This window comes from Ascidiella aspersa, chromosome 3, assembly GCF_963924565.1.
Source record: "Ascidiella aspersa chromosome 3, kaAscAspe10.2, whole genome shotgun sequence".
NCBI lineage: Eukaryota > Metazoa > Chordata > Ascidiacea > Phlebobranchia > Ascidiidae > Ascidiella > Ascidiella aspersa.
The window spans coordinates 26,462,781-26,478,302 of record NC_139449.1 but is presented as its reverse complement, the minus strand read 5'-3'; the positions used below and the strand labels follow the sequence as shown (position 1 = coordinate 26,478,302).

Here is a 15,522-nt window from a genome sequence, read left to right as displayed (position 1 = left end):
AAGGGAGACGTCGTCATATACAACTTTTGCACTAAAGATATTTTATTTTATAGCCGTTAAATTGGCAAACGTTTCTTTTAAAACGTTAGCAGGTAAAGTAATGACTTTTTGAATGCTGTTTTGGCAGGTACCTATATTTTGTTAAAACTTATCTAACCGGGAATTGTTACAAAAATAGCTATAAAACTAAGAAAAGAGGGGAAGTGGCAGTATTCTTTTTATTAATTTGGCAGTTTTTAATTCAGCACAACAGTTTACCGGAAGTGGACTATGTTATTTGTTAAACTGCAAGGCATCTTAAGTAGCACTGAAACACGAAGTCATTTTGCTACATTACAAGAAAATTGCACCCATAAAATAAGGCATTTTAGAGTGATACCTTGGCAACGTAGCAACTTCCAAGTCAGTTAACAAACAGTATCTACAATTTAAACAGCCAAGTCGCCTCATAACGGAGAAAAACGTTCGTCGGTATAAAATTTTTTGGGAAGCGCTAACTAAATAAGCGAGTTACGCCACTTTTGGTGTGCGGTTCCTCAGTGGTTTGCACTACGCTACGAAAACACAACCTTCAAACTTTAAAGGCGTAGGACGAACCGAAAAGTGGATTTAAAGGGGCCGTGTGTCCTTGTGAAACGATATAAAGCCATTACCTCACACAGCGCACTCCAAAAATGCACGCGAATCCGGCTTTTGTGTTTATGCTGAACACTTGTGTCACCAAAGGTCTATAAATAGCAAGCGAAAGAGTTTATTATAAATGGCAGCGCGTGTAAAGATATCCCGCGGCAATTTTGGGTCCATGGTTGGAGCCTGGTTAAAGAACACCACGAGGAAATAAGAGTGTGTACTTTGGCTGGAACTCTTTCTAGTCGACAGTTTGCCTGCTCCCGCATTTTGCGCGCTTCAGTCGTCGATGGAAATATCGCGGAACAAGTAACTCATGCTCTCGCCGTTGTGGATGCGACGGATCGCTTCGGACATGATGAAGGAGATGTCGACCGTCTTGATCTTGTGGCACTGCAGCTTCTGCAGCTCGTGCGGAACCGTGTTGGTGACAACCACCTGGTTTGGAAACATAAATAAGTTAATGACCGGCCGTGGATGGTGGGCCTGGAAGACTATGGTTGTCTTATAAACCTTGTTCAAATAGAATCAATATTTCTGAAAACAAAATTTGGTACGGAGTGCTATATAAAGTTTTTAACCGGGAAGCCCATAACGTTTCACTGGCCTGGGGAAGACTGCAGCGGTGCAACAGCAGATGAGCTTGCAAAGCACATAACATTATTAAGGATTAAAGATTTTTAAAAATATTAGGCGAAAAGAGTAATCGTCATAGTTCTACCGGGGTTGTAAAAGCACAAAAATTGCCGTCTGTAACCCAATACGCCAAGTAATATAAACAAAGACACAGATCGTTTAATGTATTACCAAGAATAAAATCACCAAAAACCAAACCTCGTCAATTGAGGATTCTTCGAGAATCCTTGGTGCATCCAAAGATAGTAAACCATGGGTAGCCATCACATAAACCTAAAAATAATGAGTATAAATAAAATTTTATTAAATATACGCTAGACATTTTATTAAATATACACTAGATTGTTATTTTGTGTTAGAACAAAATATTGTTAAGAAATATTGAGAAATAACTGTAACAATGAAAACCACTAAACGATCCCAATCAAATAAACATGGAGACACAATTTCGGGTCGCAACCCATAGGCGCCGAACGTGGGTGTGCAGAGGTTTTTTTTTTGACGCCCTGGTTTTCTCGCAGGGCGTCAAAACGCCCTGGAATTTGCCCAAGTTTCGTGTGCAATTACTGTGCAACTACATCTATGTAAACACTATATTACAGCTAGCGCAATGTACATCGCAAGTATCACAATCGTGGTTCACTAACAGTATGCTCGACTTTCCTGAATTACATGGGGAGAAGTACCTTCTGCAGAAGTGTTCGTTTGCAGCTAATAATAAACCGAAGCCGCACTGAAAATATGAAATACCAGGTCGCGCTAACGTAGGTTAAACTTAAGCTGATAAGAAATTTGTGTTCAGTGAAAAATTTTCTGTGATAAAAGATGCGTCAAGCCAATTACTGAGGCTGAAATAGACAAGTGTTAACCTAGTCCATAACTTTTAAACGTCGTATAACACAGTGCTTCGTCTGGCGTCACAATTCATAATGTTAAATATGCTGAGACGTTTGGTCACTCAAATCGATAAATAAACGAACGTAATATTCCGAACATAAGCTTTTCGCCAAACACATATAAAAACCTTGTTCAATAACGCTGACTGCTCTCGCACAAGTCTCTTTAATTTTTAATATCGTTACAGCGCAAAAAATTTGCCCTCGCTTCGCTCGCTCCTTGTGCACGTGTCTTATATGCTATGGCGGATAATAAGTTACGAACACTGCTCAAAGTAGATTGGCACTAACCTTGGTCCTTCATCATTTAAATGCAGGACAAAGCCCGCATTAGCTTTGAGTACAATTATTTCTGACGAAATTACAGGAGACATAACGGTTGTTTTAAACCTATAGTATACGGAATCGCAAAATCGGTTAACGAGAGAGACCTGCTACATTTTGTTGGTAATGAGCGGTAGCGTATTGAGGGCCGGACGGAAAAACGATCTTCGTGTTGCAGGTGGCGAAAGACGTGCTTGTAATTTAGCGTGGTCCCGAACATGAAACTTGGGAAACTGCGCTGCTGATAATCGAAACAGGATTCTATCAAAATCAATCACACATATTCTCCGTCTTGGTTTAGTTTTTCGCCTGAAGTTCACGATTGCACACTAAGCTGTTTCAAAGCACGAGTTCGCTTTGCGTCTTAAAGGTTCGCTTTTGCTGGACGTTAATTTGATGTGTCTGGTTATATATTTATGACGTCATTCCCGTAACTATTTTATGACGTCATTATTCATTAACGTCAGAAGGAAAATAGGGGAATTCCCTAAGTTGAAATTTCGGGAATCCCCTTTTTGAGGACTGGTTAAAAAAACGCCCTGGGATTTTGAAAGTTCGACGCCTATGTTGCAACCCATAAGTTGAAAAACAGTGAGTTTGAAGAACGAATTATGCTTTATAATTCGGAAACCTATAAATTTTTACAAAAAAAATCTGCCTAAGGTTACCTTGTAAGCACCTCTTTCCTTTAAAATTCCAGCAGCCGCAACAAATGGGTCAATGTCGTCAATGATGTCATCCTAAAAAAGATGATAAAATTTTATTGATGTGAAAGAGCAAGGCATGCCTTTACAAGAGATTACCAAAGACACTTACTACAATGATTGCAATTTTACCACCAACATCTCCAACAACATTTATTGGGGGCTTTTCCTTAGCAGTCAGCACTGGAATTTCTATGGCTTCAAAATGTCCCGTTGAAACACTTCTGTGTCGAGCCACGCCAGCAAATGCACCTTTGCGCTCTGAATTAAAATTGGGTACCAGTTAATTTGCAAGTAACAAATTAAGGAATTTACGACCAAGATATTGGGCATCTGCATTCTCCTATTAACTTAAAAATGAGTTTTAAATGTAGATTAACTACAGGGCTTTGGCTTGTAAGACGAAACAAAACTATGTTAAAAATTTTCTACCTAATAACATTGCCTCAATTCGCTTTGAGTTATCACCGCCAGCAGATGTAGAGGGTCTGTTTGGGGATTGTGGTGAAAGTGACTCGGGTTCCAAAGGGGGTGGAGACTGTCTGCCATCTTCTTGATCGAAGTCAAAGTCTTGTGGTTCTCCGTGAATAACAGCAATGCCTAAGCGCAGACGCTCGGCATAAGACTGAGCCTTCTTGGCAGACGCAGGTGTCTTGGCCACAATAACGGCATTCCTATAGTCAGGAATCTGTTGATTGGAGGTAAAAATTAATTAAAATGTTGAAGGCTGTAGGAGGAGGATTCTTATTAGGATTAGTTTAATATGGGTTAATCAAAGATCAACTATTTAAATGAAGAGTGAACTTTAGTATGTCAGGTGTAAAAATATAAAACATGTAAAGTAAAAAGGGCCTCATAAGTTGTGCGCTTGGACAAAAAGTTGCAGGTAAATTTTGCATTAGCCTAAAGTTAACCTTCAAACATTAGAAAACGAACAAACCTGGTCTTGTATATACTGCATTAAAAACGGCGAGGCTCTCAAATTGTCAACAGGAACATCAAAAAACCCTTGAATTTCTTTTTGGTGCAGATCCATAGTGATCACATGATCCAACCCTTTACATTATTGATTTTTAATCAACCATGGTAAAAAATGTTTTTTGGCGCATACCCATAGAGATTAAACAAAATGATAAAATGAAAAATAGTTTCAAACCTGATTTGCAAAGCATTGATGCAACTAACTTTGAAACAACTGAGCCCCGCTTTCTCATCTTGCATTGCTTGGAATAGGGAAGATAAGGAATTACACCAATAATCCTCTTAGCAGAAGAAGTCTTACAAGCATAGGTCATTATAAGCAGTTCCATCACTGCATTGTTTACATCTCTGAAAAGTTACCATAAACTTGATTTTATTACTACACAGATTTTGTTTTTTTCTGTCATATCAAGGCTACAGTGCTAAACCGATGAGTCTAAATTCTTATTATTGTAATATTTTTAACACATTTTCATAATAAGAATGAGTAATAACATGGATATTTCAATCTTTTGCAAACCTGCTTCCGGTTTGTAGAATAAAGACGTCTTTTCCACGGACTGATTCTCCAATGTCCACAATAGTTTCCTTGTTTGGTTTTTGATAAACTGCACATGTTCCAATTTTGATTGGCATTCGACTTCACACAAATGCAAAATCAACATTTTTTCATAAGTACGATTTATAGCAGGAAATCAAACACCCAACTGTGTTGGCACTGCGTAGTCTATAGGAGACCTAGTCTGCATTTTATCTACTTTTTCCTGAATCTTGGGTGTCCAGCTATAGTTCTGGGTGGACAAAGGCCTGATTGCATTCCACTGCCTTTCTCAACAGAGAAACACACCGGAGTGTATATACTAATATAGAATAAACGGCGCTCTTTTACTTATGTACGTTAAAAGTTATGCAAAAAACAAAACAATACCGCATACCACAACGCATATTGTTTGGGTTAGGGTTAGCGTTTAGGTGAGGGTGGGTCAAGTTATATTATGTTTATTATTAATAATAACTTGACCCACCCTCAACCAAACGCTAACCCGCACCCTAACCCAAACAATATGCGTTGTGGTATGCGGCATTTGAAGAAAGTTTTTTTTTTATTAATTTTTACGTACAATAGTGAAAGAGCGCCGAATAAACATAGTGGTGCGAATTACTAATGGAAGTTTTGTCCGCAAATAATATTTGTTTATCGATAATCATACCTGGCAATCAATCGTGCAAGTTCAGGGTGAGAGTTCCCCGTAAAAAGAAGGATATCCTTTCCTGAATCGGGGTAAGTATTCATGATCGTATTTTGCTAAACGTCAGAAAACTCAACACAACATCAACACCAACTCGATTAAAAATTCAGGTGGTAATGTAATGTATCAAATGTCGTGCGTTCATAGAGTTCTTAAGGCCTTGCTTTCGCTTAAGACTGTGCTGAAAACAAGGAGCTTAACCCAACAAAAAACTATCGTAAAGATAAATAATCAAGTATGAAATACGACACTAACCAAACATTTGCAGTGCCCACAGTTTGTTAGGAACTTGGCTTATTAAAAGGATTCTATCATTGCAAAATAAATGGATTTAAGAGAAGCATGGCGACACGTGGTGTCGCTCTTCAAAATAACAAAACTTAACTTTTTTTATTTTTTTTAATGCATAAAGGGTTAAAACCAAATTAGACATAGTTTCCTGTTATCGTAAATTTTTCAAAAAGTTTTATTGAAATTAATTTAAAATACATGATGCTGTGTCATGTGTAATGTGCATTATTGTGTTTTACGCAAGTTGCTCTTTTTCGGAAGTTTAGCCCTAACTGGGTGTGAAGACTTTCATTCATGTCAGTGGCCAGCTAACCTGTCAATATTTTTTTATATTTTTTCTACTTTATTAAACTCTCGACACCGCTGTGTGATATCCAGTAGTGAAAGTAAGGGCGGATTTTTTTTGAAATAATCATTGCTGACGCTGTTCCAGTCAAAAATATTTTTTTATTATATCCTAATCAGGGACGCCGGAGCGATTTCAGGGCAAGGGGGGGGGGGCGACTTTTTTGGTAAGGGCAACATAGACATCAGGCAAGCGTAGCGATCCGAAATATTGGGGGGTCCGGGGGTACTCCCCCGGAAAAATTTTTGCGGCCACGCCCTCTAGATTGGCTTAAAATGGTACCAAAAATGTTTTAACAAATGTCAACCATGTCATTTTACAATTTTTTTTTCATTTTTCCGTAGCTCAAGCCCTACTCCTGTCGGTCGCATAATATTTAACGTTGTGAAAGCAATATATCATTTTTCATGAAAAGGGCACTTTTCCCCCATTTTTTAAATTAAAAGTATATACACAAAGTAAATATTTATATATAGGTACATTTTTTTCGCGCATTGGGCGATTAGTTTAAGTTTAGGGAGGCAAGTTTTTCCAGAGATGACGCCACAGAGTTACGTCATAACGAGACGTCACAAATTTAAATCTCAACTTGACGTAGAAACCCGATATTACTGTTATAATTCGTTGTAGCGTATTGAGGTCTATAGTTAGGTGTGAGTAGGCGCTGACCCTATATGCGAGAGTCGACGGCTGCATTAGTCTGTTACAAGTTCTTAATCCGACTCCAAAGGAACAGGTTGCTAGAATACCTGTCCTTAACTACTTGTACTCTAGGCAAAGTCAATCCACTCAGTAGATAATTCCCCGTTGAATATATTAACAAATCTCAGAAACACGACGATAAACGAAGCGGTGATTCAAGCCGCTAATCAATAAGACAATTTCAGTACGATGCATAAGGTAGAATCAATTGTGAAACGCGGAAAGCAATTGGCTAGGCGCTGCGGTCACAAGTCAGTGGACAACGGTCACGTGTATAGCGACGTAAAAGTAGGCTAAATGCTACATTCGTGCAAAGCGAAAAAAACTTTATATTGTTTAATTTGCAAACACATTTCTTTTTCGAGGATACGATGAGACGCACGACGCATTTGAGCTAAAACAAATTGATAAAAATGAGGTAAGACATACCGAAAACGTGATCTAGATTTGAGCGGAGAGAGAAAAAATGCATTTACGTAGTTAAATTAGGAACAAAATACACCTTGGGGTAGGCCGTGGTAACGTGCCCCTTTGGAACAGCCCTGACGATCGTTTAAATGATTATATCAACTTCATAGACATTTTTTGCTTGATGTGGCCCGGGCCTTATTGTGCTTGAAATAGTTTGTCACGTTACACTTTGTTCTCTAATTACTGTACTATAATAGAATGTAGGCCTATGTCATTTCGTTGATTTAAAAGTAAAACACCGAAGCATATTTGTGTTCATACCTAAGATTAAAAATGGTTTATTCTAAAGTAGATGTGAATTTTTAAACTTTGATTTTTATTGTTATGTGGATGTTAGCAGATTTACAAATACATATATTATAGCATGATTGTTTAGTTGCAATGTGGATATTGAAAATCCTCACTGGCGTATGTTTATTATAACTTCAGCATTGATGAACGTCTAAGATTCTTTTTCGGTTTTCTTTAATTTCGCTGCTGTAATTATTTTGGCAATTTTAATTCCTGGAGCTTCAACGAGAATCACGATCATATAAGACGCCACCATCGTGATGAAAAACGAGGCTAAAAATAACGTAAAAAGAGTTATGAATTATAAATTTTACTTGTGCAGTAAATAATTTTAACAAAATTACTAAAACTTTTACTTAAATGCACCAGCACATCAGCAGTAGTAGGCCTACTTTTAATTGAGTTTTGAGTCCCATATTAAGTCAGTATCATTTAGGTGTACACAAGTTATTTTGTGACTTGTATCAGTTAGGCCATTTGAGAAATAGCTTAAGTCCAAGACAAGTTTTGCAAAACAAACAAGTTAAGTCGCAGTCCAAGTCATCAGTGGTCCATGTCAACTCCCAGTTAAAATCAAATTATTCGTCATAGAAATAAAATGTCAACTATTAAAATTGGTAACCTCGTCCGACAACGAGCATTACCTCATCAAAAAAATGCCAACAACGTATCATATAGAAAGCAAATTGTTTCACGTGCAAAAATTAAGATAAATATATCATTTTTTTAAATGTCGTGGACTTAAGCCATTACAACACTGGTATTAGGCCTACTCGTTGTGTCCTAATTTTGCAGGATAACCAAAGCTTTAGTGCTTGACAGAAACTGCATGTCGAAAAGCTTCAAGTACGACTGTCCCAAACAACTAATTAAGCTTACAGATAAAAAGCATAAAGATGGTTCTTGTGTTGTAGTGGATTCTGGTTTCCTGGGATGCGAGCAGTGCCCAGATGACCATCGGATGCAACAGATAAGCCGCGTAGGACAACTTGGCGAGAGGCGAAAAAAGCCGGTTGCTGAGAAACTTGTTTATAAATCCTTTAAAAGTATACAATTAGGTTGGAGCATAATGGCTAAAGACTGTATAGTTTGACGTATAATTTATTTCAAATGCCATACAGAGCCCAAACATGTTGAAAATGCGTTTGAAATATGCTACCTATATGGGTTTGATATTAAAATTCGATATTATTTTAATATAACCGCATAGGCATCGATATATATCTTATGATATCCAGTGATGAAAAGTTCCAGTTGTGTACAAACAACCATCGGGTTAATTTGCGTTTTAAATCGGTTTGCGTTTTTTGATAGCTAAATTAATAGTTTCACTGTTCTATTCCTGGAGTCTTTAGCTAACCTATTGCTCTGTACTTCACTGAGGTGTTTATTGTCGTTGTAATATGATCAAGGAAAATTGTTAAAAGCATTTTATTTAAAGAATCAAGCGTCTTGATACAACGTAAACGAACTTAAGCTGTATGCATAAATAAAGTGATTTGTCTTACCACCATATCCCTTAAAACATGCAAGAATAATCCAGCCAAGAGCAGCAGCGTACAGGGGTCGAGCAAGAGCGTTGTAAGTAGCTGCTGCGATTGGTTCAAGCAGTTGCTCTTCTTTAAGAGCAGATTGAAGCGAAAATATTGCGAAGTAGAAGATGAGAATGCTTGCTAACCAACCGATGCAAGCTCTGGCCTTCAAATAACAGTATCAAAAGCAAAAGTTGGCAGCATTTAGTAAGCTCTTTACCTTGTTTAGTTTAATTTTACTGGAGTGGAAGAGAGTGAAACCCGTAAGCGTACCGACCAAATATGTTCCAATCCGACACCAAGGTTTCGTATACAGATCTGTGCGGTAAGAGTTTGCCGTTCTGTCTGTCATTTCCGTGAATAGATGGCGTTTGTTAAGTCTATTTATGATTTAAAAGGATATCTGATTTAGAGTACGAAGTTGTAGAGTTGTTAACATAGTACAGAAACAATATCGCATGTAGCCTTAGTGTATACTTGAGAATGCGATATACAACTTGCGGTTGTTGTGAAGTCAATAGAGATAGATAAAACGAAGAACACGAACTGAGGATTATGAAAATCAAAGTCATGAACACCCCCCATCTTGGATACCTTTAAAAAAACAAATGTTTTTGTCAGTGCGTTTGGTTTATCGAAGCATGGGTTTTACAAAGCCGTTGAGGAACTTACCGGTATAAGTACGGCAAGAGAAACAAAGAAACAATAAAAAACTGCATGTCGTTAGCCAGGTACCATGTCCAGTCGCAGCACTGCATTAAAATTACAGTTAAATGTAGGCCAAAATAAACAACGTATGTTATAGTTAGTCATTAGGGTATGCGTACCTGGTCAGGCATATGTTGAGGATACAAGTTGTTAATATAGAGCAAATTGCTCCACCAAAACTTTTTACATTGGTCAGATACGAAAAGAGATTTTTCTTGCCAAAACGGCCCATCTTGAAGTAAAGGACCCGCCAAACAAATTAGGATTACGACGACCAGTAAAGGTGTCAACCTATGAACGAAAAACAACAGAAAGTGGATGGTTTGAACCTAAACAAACAATTGTTTTATAAAATTTTGCCCTTAGCTTTTGGATAGTTATCGGTGAAACTAAATTTATATTCTGGGAAAAGGCTTTTAAGGATGCAGCATGACTTGCAATTGGCCAAAAACGACTCGACTTGGTATCAAAGCATTTGCAATTGTGTGGATGTGGATTTAAGTATAATTTGCAGCGTTGTGTTAGGCTATGTATTCCGCGGAACACGCAAAAATGTTTGTTTCATCTGTCAATATCAAATACCTGCGCTTACCTAATGTATCTGTAAATCAACATGAGAGCAACACTGAACTTTCCCGATTGTCTCTCCAACCTCCTAAGGCCGTGGTAACATACCAACATGCCACTGAGAAAAAAGAAGGAGTCCACGGAAAAGGTCCCGCTCAACACAGGTTGAAAGTACCAGCTGGACACCAACATTCGTACCATGCTTATTACGTTGTCTGTCAAAAATCGGATAGTTCAGTTTGGCAAAAAGTGAAAAATCGGATAGTTTAGTTCTGTCAAAAGTTTACTCTTTCCGTCAGCAGTACGCAGAATGTTTAACAATCCACAATCAAGATGAAATTACACGAATAGCATTTCATTCAATAATATTATTTTATACATAAACAATATGAGTGAAAACCATAATAATTATTCTGATGGTATTTTCGTAATGTGTGTAAAATTTGGAATGCTTATAGCTACTCGTATACGGTGCTGTTTACAAAATATTTACCATATATACAAAATGAGAAAAATTAACCAGCAGCACATATTGTAGTCCAATCAACACAAATTATACCGCCAGTCTCCGTTGGCTCTACCTGAGTATTTTATGGGAATTAGATAGGAATGTCCCCAGATCACCCAGATCATAGAAATTGCCTTCAATCCGTCAATACATCTCACCTCGCCAACGATCTCCTTGCTGGAGGTTAAACTCGTGGTATTTCGCGTAATCGAAAATGATCTCGCTAAATCCATCAGAAAACCTGAAAAGTAAAAAAAGAAAGTGGTTTAATCACCGTGTTAAAAGAATACTAAGTTCGTTAAACTTACCTCCACTTTCCATGGACTTCTTGTTTGACCAATTGTAGTCGCAAATCGTACCAAGTATTACCAACCCACCAAAGCAAATCAGCACATAACTGTACAAGAAAACAAAACGTTACGGTAATTAAGTAGAAGAAAATTTTAACATAGCCTTTAGCAACGAAAATTTTACTTTAGAACTCTTAGGTTAAACTCGTACGACGCAAGACTCTTCGGGCAGTTTATTTCCAACTTTACGTTGTCGGGAAACCTTCCCAGTAGTGACTCAATATCTGAAGTTGTGCAAACATCCGGAAAGCAACCGCCAATCGTTACACGCAAATGCTTGTCCAACCCAACCGCTTTCTACAATAGAGCACGTAATATTCGTATGTTACAAATTTTGTTACGTATATTAATTGCAAAGCCAAGAAGATCGAGTAGATTGGCATCATCTTGATTAAGACGTTTCGATACGAGCTTGTTTTATCTTCAGTTAATGTAACTGAGAAGTAATTCAAGCATTACTATTAATCCAAGATTGCATCCCCGAATTAAACGCTGACACCTTATCAACACTGCTGTATACCTGTTCAACACCCGAAGGTGCTAAATAATGCTCTAACTATAGAAACTTACACCGACAATTGCGTCGCACCTTTTATAAGGAGTTTTTTTTTCCGGTTCAGGTTGGGTTCGGGTTCAAGGATTTTTTCGAAATCCGGTTCAGTTCCGGTTACGTTAGGTATTAAAAAACAGCAACTCATTATTGAAATATCCTAAAAATAAAAATAAAAATAACGTTGTTTGAATCAATATTCAATTTTTTTCATAAATTTTTGAACATGGCATAACTTGACTCTGTAAAATACAAGTTGTGACGTCATGCTGGAATGAACCACTTGTGTTAACAGGTTCGGGTTCGGTTAAGGTTCATGTTCTTTCAAATTATTCGGTTTCGTTCCGGTTCGGATCGGTCCGGCTCCTTAAAGTCTTAAAAAACGGTTCAGATTCGGTTACGGTTCGGAAAAAAATGACCCAAAACCGGTTCATAAAGTTCCGGTTCGGTTCCGGTTTGACTCCTGTTTGTAAGTAATGCTTGAAATACTTCTCAGTCAAATAAACTGAAGATGATACAAGCTCGTATCGAAACATATTAATCAAGAAGAATGTCGATCTACTCGACGTTTTTGGCTTTGCAATTTATTATCAAGCTACATTACAGACCCGTGCATAGTATACCTATTGTTACGTATATATATTCTTAAAGCGGTGATACCTCGGAAGTGTTTACTTGCAGCGTTACGTCACAAAGTTTTCCGCTGTACTTCTCGGTGACGATCTCCTTGCAATCAAAATACCGCCCTGGGTAAACGTAAGAACCTTTAAGAATTCCGCTCTCAACTTTCCCCCAGGAGTCAACAACTGAAACAGAACATGCTTAAGCTACTAACAGGAAGATATTAAAACATTGTTTTTTGTTAAAATATGACGATCCTAACAATGCTTGATTTAGTCAGGTTTCGCTGTTTTTGGTAGCAAGAAATACTCTCTCCTTTATAGACCCATTTACTTACTTTGAAGTGCATCCTTTTTAGCAGAAACAAAGTCTTTTTTTAACGCAGCCAATGCCAATGTACAATTCTTGCCAAGATCATCCCGGATGTTTCCTAAAACTTCCGAATTAACCTGACCGAAAATGTCGCGAACCTCTAGAATTTTTTGTTGATCCTTAGTAACTTGACTAAGCAGGATGCCACGTGAGTTCATTTCGGATGTCTTGACCACATTTACAATAGCAACTAGCACGATCAGAATCGACTTCATTGCAAAATCAATTTCACTAACTGTGAACAAATCCTGCAAAATTTCCCGTCTACAGTTACTATAGGACAGTGCTTCTCAATCTTTTTTCGCGGCGACCCAAATATTAAGCGTAAGTATTACATCTAAGCTTTGGCGACCCAATTGTTTTTTCTTGTAAGTGAACAAACACTAGGCATTAGCATAAAGAATTTCGAATTTTAATAATTATTTTAAGAAATTATTTGTATTGCTTCCTTAATTTTCTTAATTGAGAAATCTTTCTCAGAACCAATCTCAATTAGTATAAACATATGAACTACTGCAGTCGGCGACCCAACCAAATCAAACAGCGACCCAATTTCGGGTCGCGACCCATAGGTTGAGAAGCACTGCTATAGGACATATGTCATTGCGAAGAGCATTTAGCGGTTATTATTGGGATAGCGTTTAAACATTTCTGGTGTTTATTAATACTTTAAGGTCCTGGTGTTAACATGGCAAATTCATTTTCTATAAATATTAACCTTTTAGTGAGGTGAAGAGACTTTTAAGAAGGGTAAAACAAAGTGTTGTAATTTGACGTCCATTATGAAAACCGAATATGATTAAAAATGATAAAAACTAACTGTAATACTTTTTATAGTTTACTTGGCTAAGACTGCTTTTCACTTGCGCGACTCTAAAGCAAAACAAGTCAAACACGCGGGTAGCCTAAAGCAAATTGTTGCCCAAGGCAATACAGTGAAGGAAAACATAAGTTTTGATAGGTATCCGAAGTGTTTAAATGGATAGATTTTATAGATTGCGAGACCTACACAGACTCACGTTACGCAAATAAAATAGACAGTATTTACCCTTTATCTGTTAAACTGAACAAAAGCAGGCTATAACCGCAATATTTTGGGTGAGAGTCGCGAACTAATTAACCCTGCAAGGACCAAGGGTGCAAAACAACGACAAAATGATTATATTTATCAATCCATCGCAAATCCATTGTTTTTCTTGGCTGCTCCAAATATTTTAGTGTGGCTACTTCCAATGTACTACTGTGGCTATAATGGTTGCGTGAAATTTTTAGCTCGAAGATAAGAATTATAAGTGCCGATAGAATTTCCTTTACCTCGTGCTGGCAGTGTAAAGAATTTTGCATAGGCTGCTATACCAGTGTTGTAAACAATACAGAAAAAATACATAATAATTTAGATTTATTGTATGCAATAAAGTTTCATTAACTATTAAGATACTTGAATCTTCGTAGGTGTGGGATTAATGCGCTGTAAGCTCAATTATAATATCATGTTCTGGAATATAGGATACTTCTTAGACTTAGGCCATATCTACGAATTGTATTAGTAGGCCCCAACCTACTTATATTAGCTGCGCAAATTTCATACATTCGAAAAAGACCAAACAGCCACTTTTTGTTATACTTTTGATACTTGGATCATAAGTAGCTTTTTAAAAGCATTTCAACGACAAAGAAAATTGGCAGCGCTCAGTGCAATCCACACTGAAACATTTCACACACCTTGTACATTTTTTTGTAGCCTAATCCACAGCATCCATCATACATTTTTGTCGCCTTTTGCTTCCGTCAACCATCGAATTTTAATAAGAATTGTTGACTCAAAATTATGAACAAGCTAGTAACTAACTTTTTTAGCTACTGCATCAGTTTTCCATTGTTGTTTTAAAATAATATCATAGACTATCGTTCAAAGCTATTTTTATCGTGGAGGAATTAGAATTTGATTTACGGTCAAAATGACCGTTGGCGGTGATTTAAGGTAAATCGCTTCCTACCTCATAATGAGGTTATTCTAATAAATTAAAAACTTACATTCTAAAAGGTGACCTAGACTTAGGAAAAGTCGGGAAATTTCAATATTTTAACAGTTTCCTAAGCGAAGATATAAACGACTAAAAATCAAAGAAGTTCAAAATGACTGCACCGGTAATTCTAGTGGTTAAATAACCCGAGTTCGACTCCGGCCGAAAAAATGAACTCGAGTCCAACTCCGGCCAGTTTGACCATTTGTCAATGGGGTCATATACCTCAACCACCCGCAATACACAATTGGAAAACATTTCACCATATGCTCTTTTTTTTTAATTTACAGTTGGCGGCCTTGTCGATTTTGAATTTAAAAAAGCATAACCTCAGGTCGTCGCTAATAAAAAAAAACTGTCGTAAGTCCAAATTAATGGTTTTGTGAAAAACGCATTTTAATGTTTTATGTTTTAAAAAAGTTTTTGTTTTTGTTGACACCTTTTGTTGACAAAACAGAATAATTTTAATATATAATATTAGTACTACACACTAAAAGTATTCGTACCAGTTAAATGTCTCATTGGCTGTCTTAAGCATTAAATATTCTACATTAAAGTCGTTTTTTATAGAGTTACGACAGTTTTTTTATAATTGAATAATTCTGTTTAGAAGAAGTTACGACACTTTCCAACCACTCATTATAACTACTTTTTTTGAAAATCGGGGTGGTTTACCTTCCGAAATGACTAACACGAACAGAATACCATGATATTTCACACCCCTTTGTTTTGTTTTCGACGGTTTCGCCCATAGTTACCCTAAGAAACTCG

The 15,522-nt window shown here is 37.1% G+C and overlaps 2 protein-coding genes across 8 annotated transcripts; both read right to left on the bottom strand.

Annotated features, from left to right (window-relative positions):
* Positions 1 to 42: 42 nt before the first annotated feature.
* Positions 43 to 5,716, bottom strand: LOC146161200 (phosphoribosyl pyrophosphate synthase-associated protein 2-like). 7 transcript variants are annotated; one of them, XM_083385543.1, is made up of 9 exons: positions 5,380 to 5,716; positions 4,689 to 4,808; positions 4,344 to 4,516; positions 4,128 to 4,243; positions 3,628 to 3,875; positions 3,300 to 3,411; positions 3,152 to 3,223; positions 1,462 to 1,536; positions 43 to 1,065 (listed from the first exon to the last, which is right to left on the bottom strand). In XM_083385543.1, the coding sequence occupies exons 1-9, from the start codon at positions 5,460 to 5,462 to the stop codon at positions 907 to 909; spliced, it is 1,158 nt and encodes a 385-aa protein (XP_083241669.1). In that variant the 5' UTR covers positions 5,463 to 5,716; the 3' UTR covers positions 43 to 906. The 7 variants fall into 7 exon arrangements, with proteins under 7 accessions (XP_083241669.1, XP_083241671.1, XP_083241672.1 ...); XM_083385545.1 differs by having other exon boundaries at positions 3,300 to 3,385; positions 3,659 to 3,875; XM_083385546.1 differs by having other exon boundaries at positions 3,703 to 3,875.
* A 1,954-nt stretch (positions 5,717 to 7,670) lies between these two features.
* On the bottom strand, positions 7,671 to 12,942 carry LOC146161199 (nose resistant to fluoxetine protein 6-like). Its single transcript, XM_083385105.1, has 13 exons — positions 12,693 to 12,942; positions 12,395 to 12,540; positions 11,309 to 11,481; positions 11,143 to 11,231; positions 10,908 to 11,075; positions 10,352 to 10,541; positions 9,879 to 10,050; positions 9,724 to 9,803; positions 9,529 to 9,645; positions 9,272 to 9,431; positions 9,028 to 9,217; positions 8,399 to 8,557; positions 7,671 to 7,792 (listed from the first exon to the last, which is right to left on the bottom strand). The coding sequence occupies exons 1-13, from the start codon at positions 12,940 to 12,942 to the stop codon at positions 7,671 to 7,673; spliced, it is 2,016 nt and encodes a 671-aa protein (XP_083241231.1).
* Between the last annotated feature and the right edge of the window lie 2,580 nt (positions 12,943 to 15,522).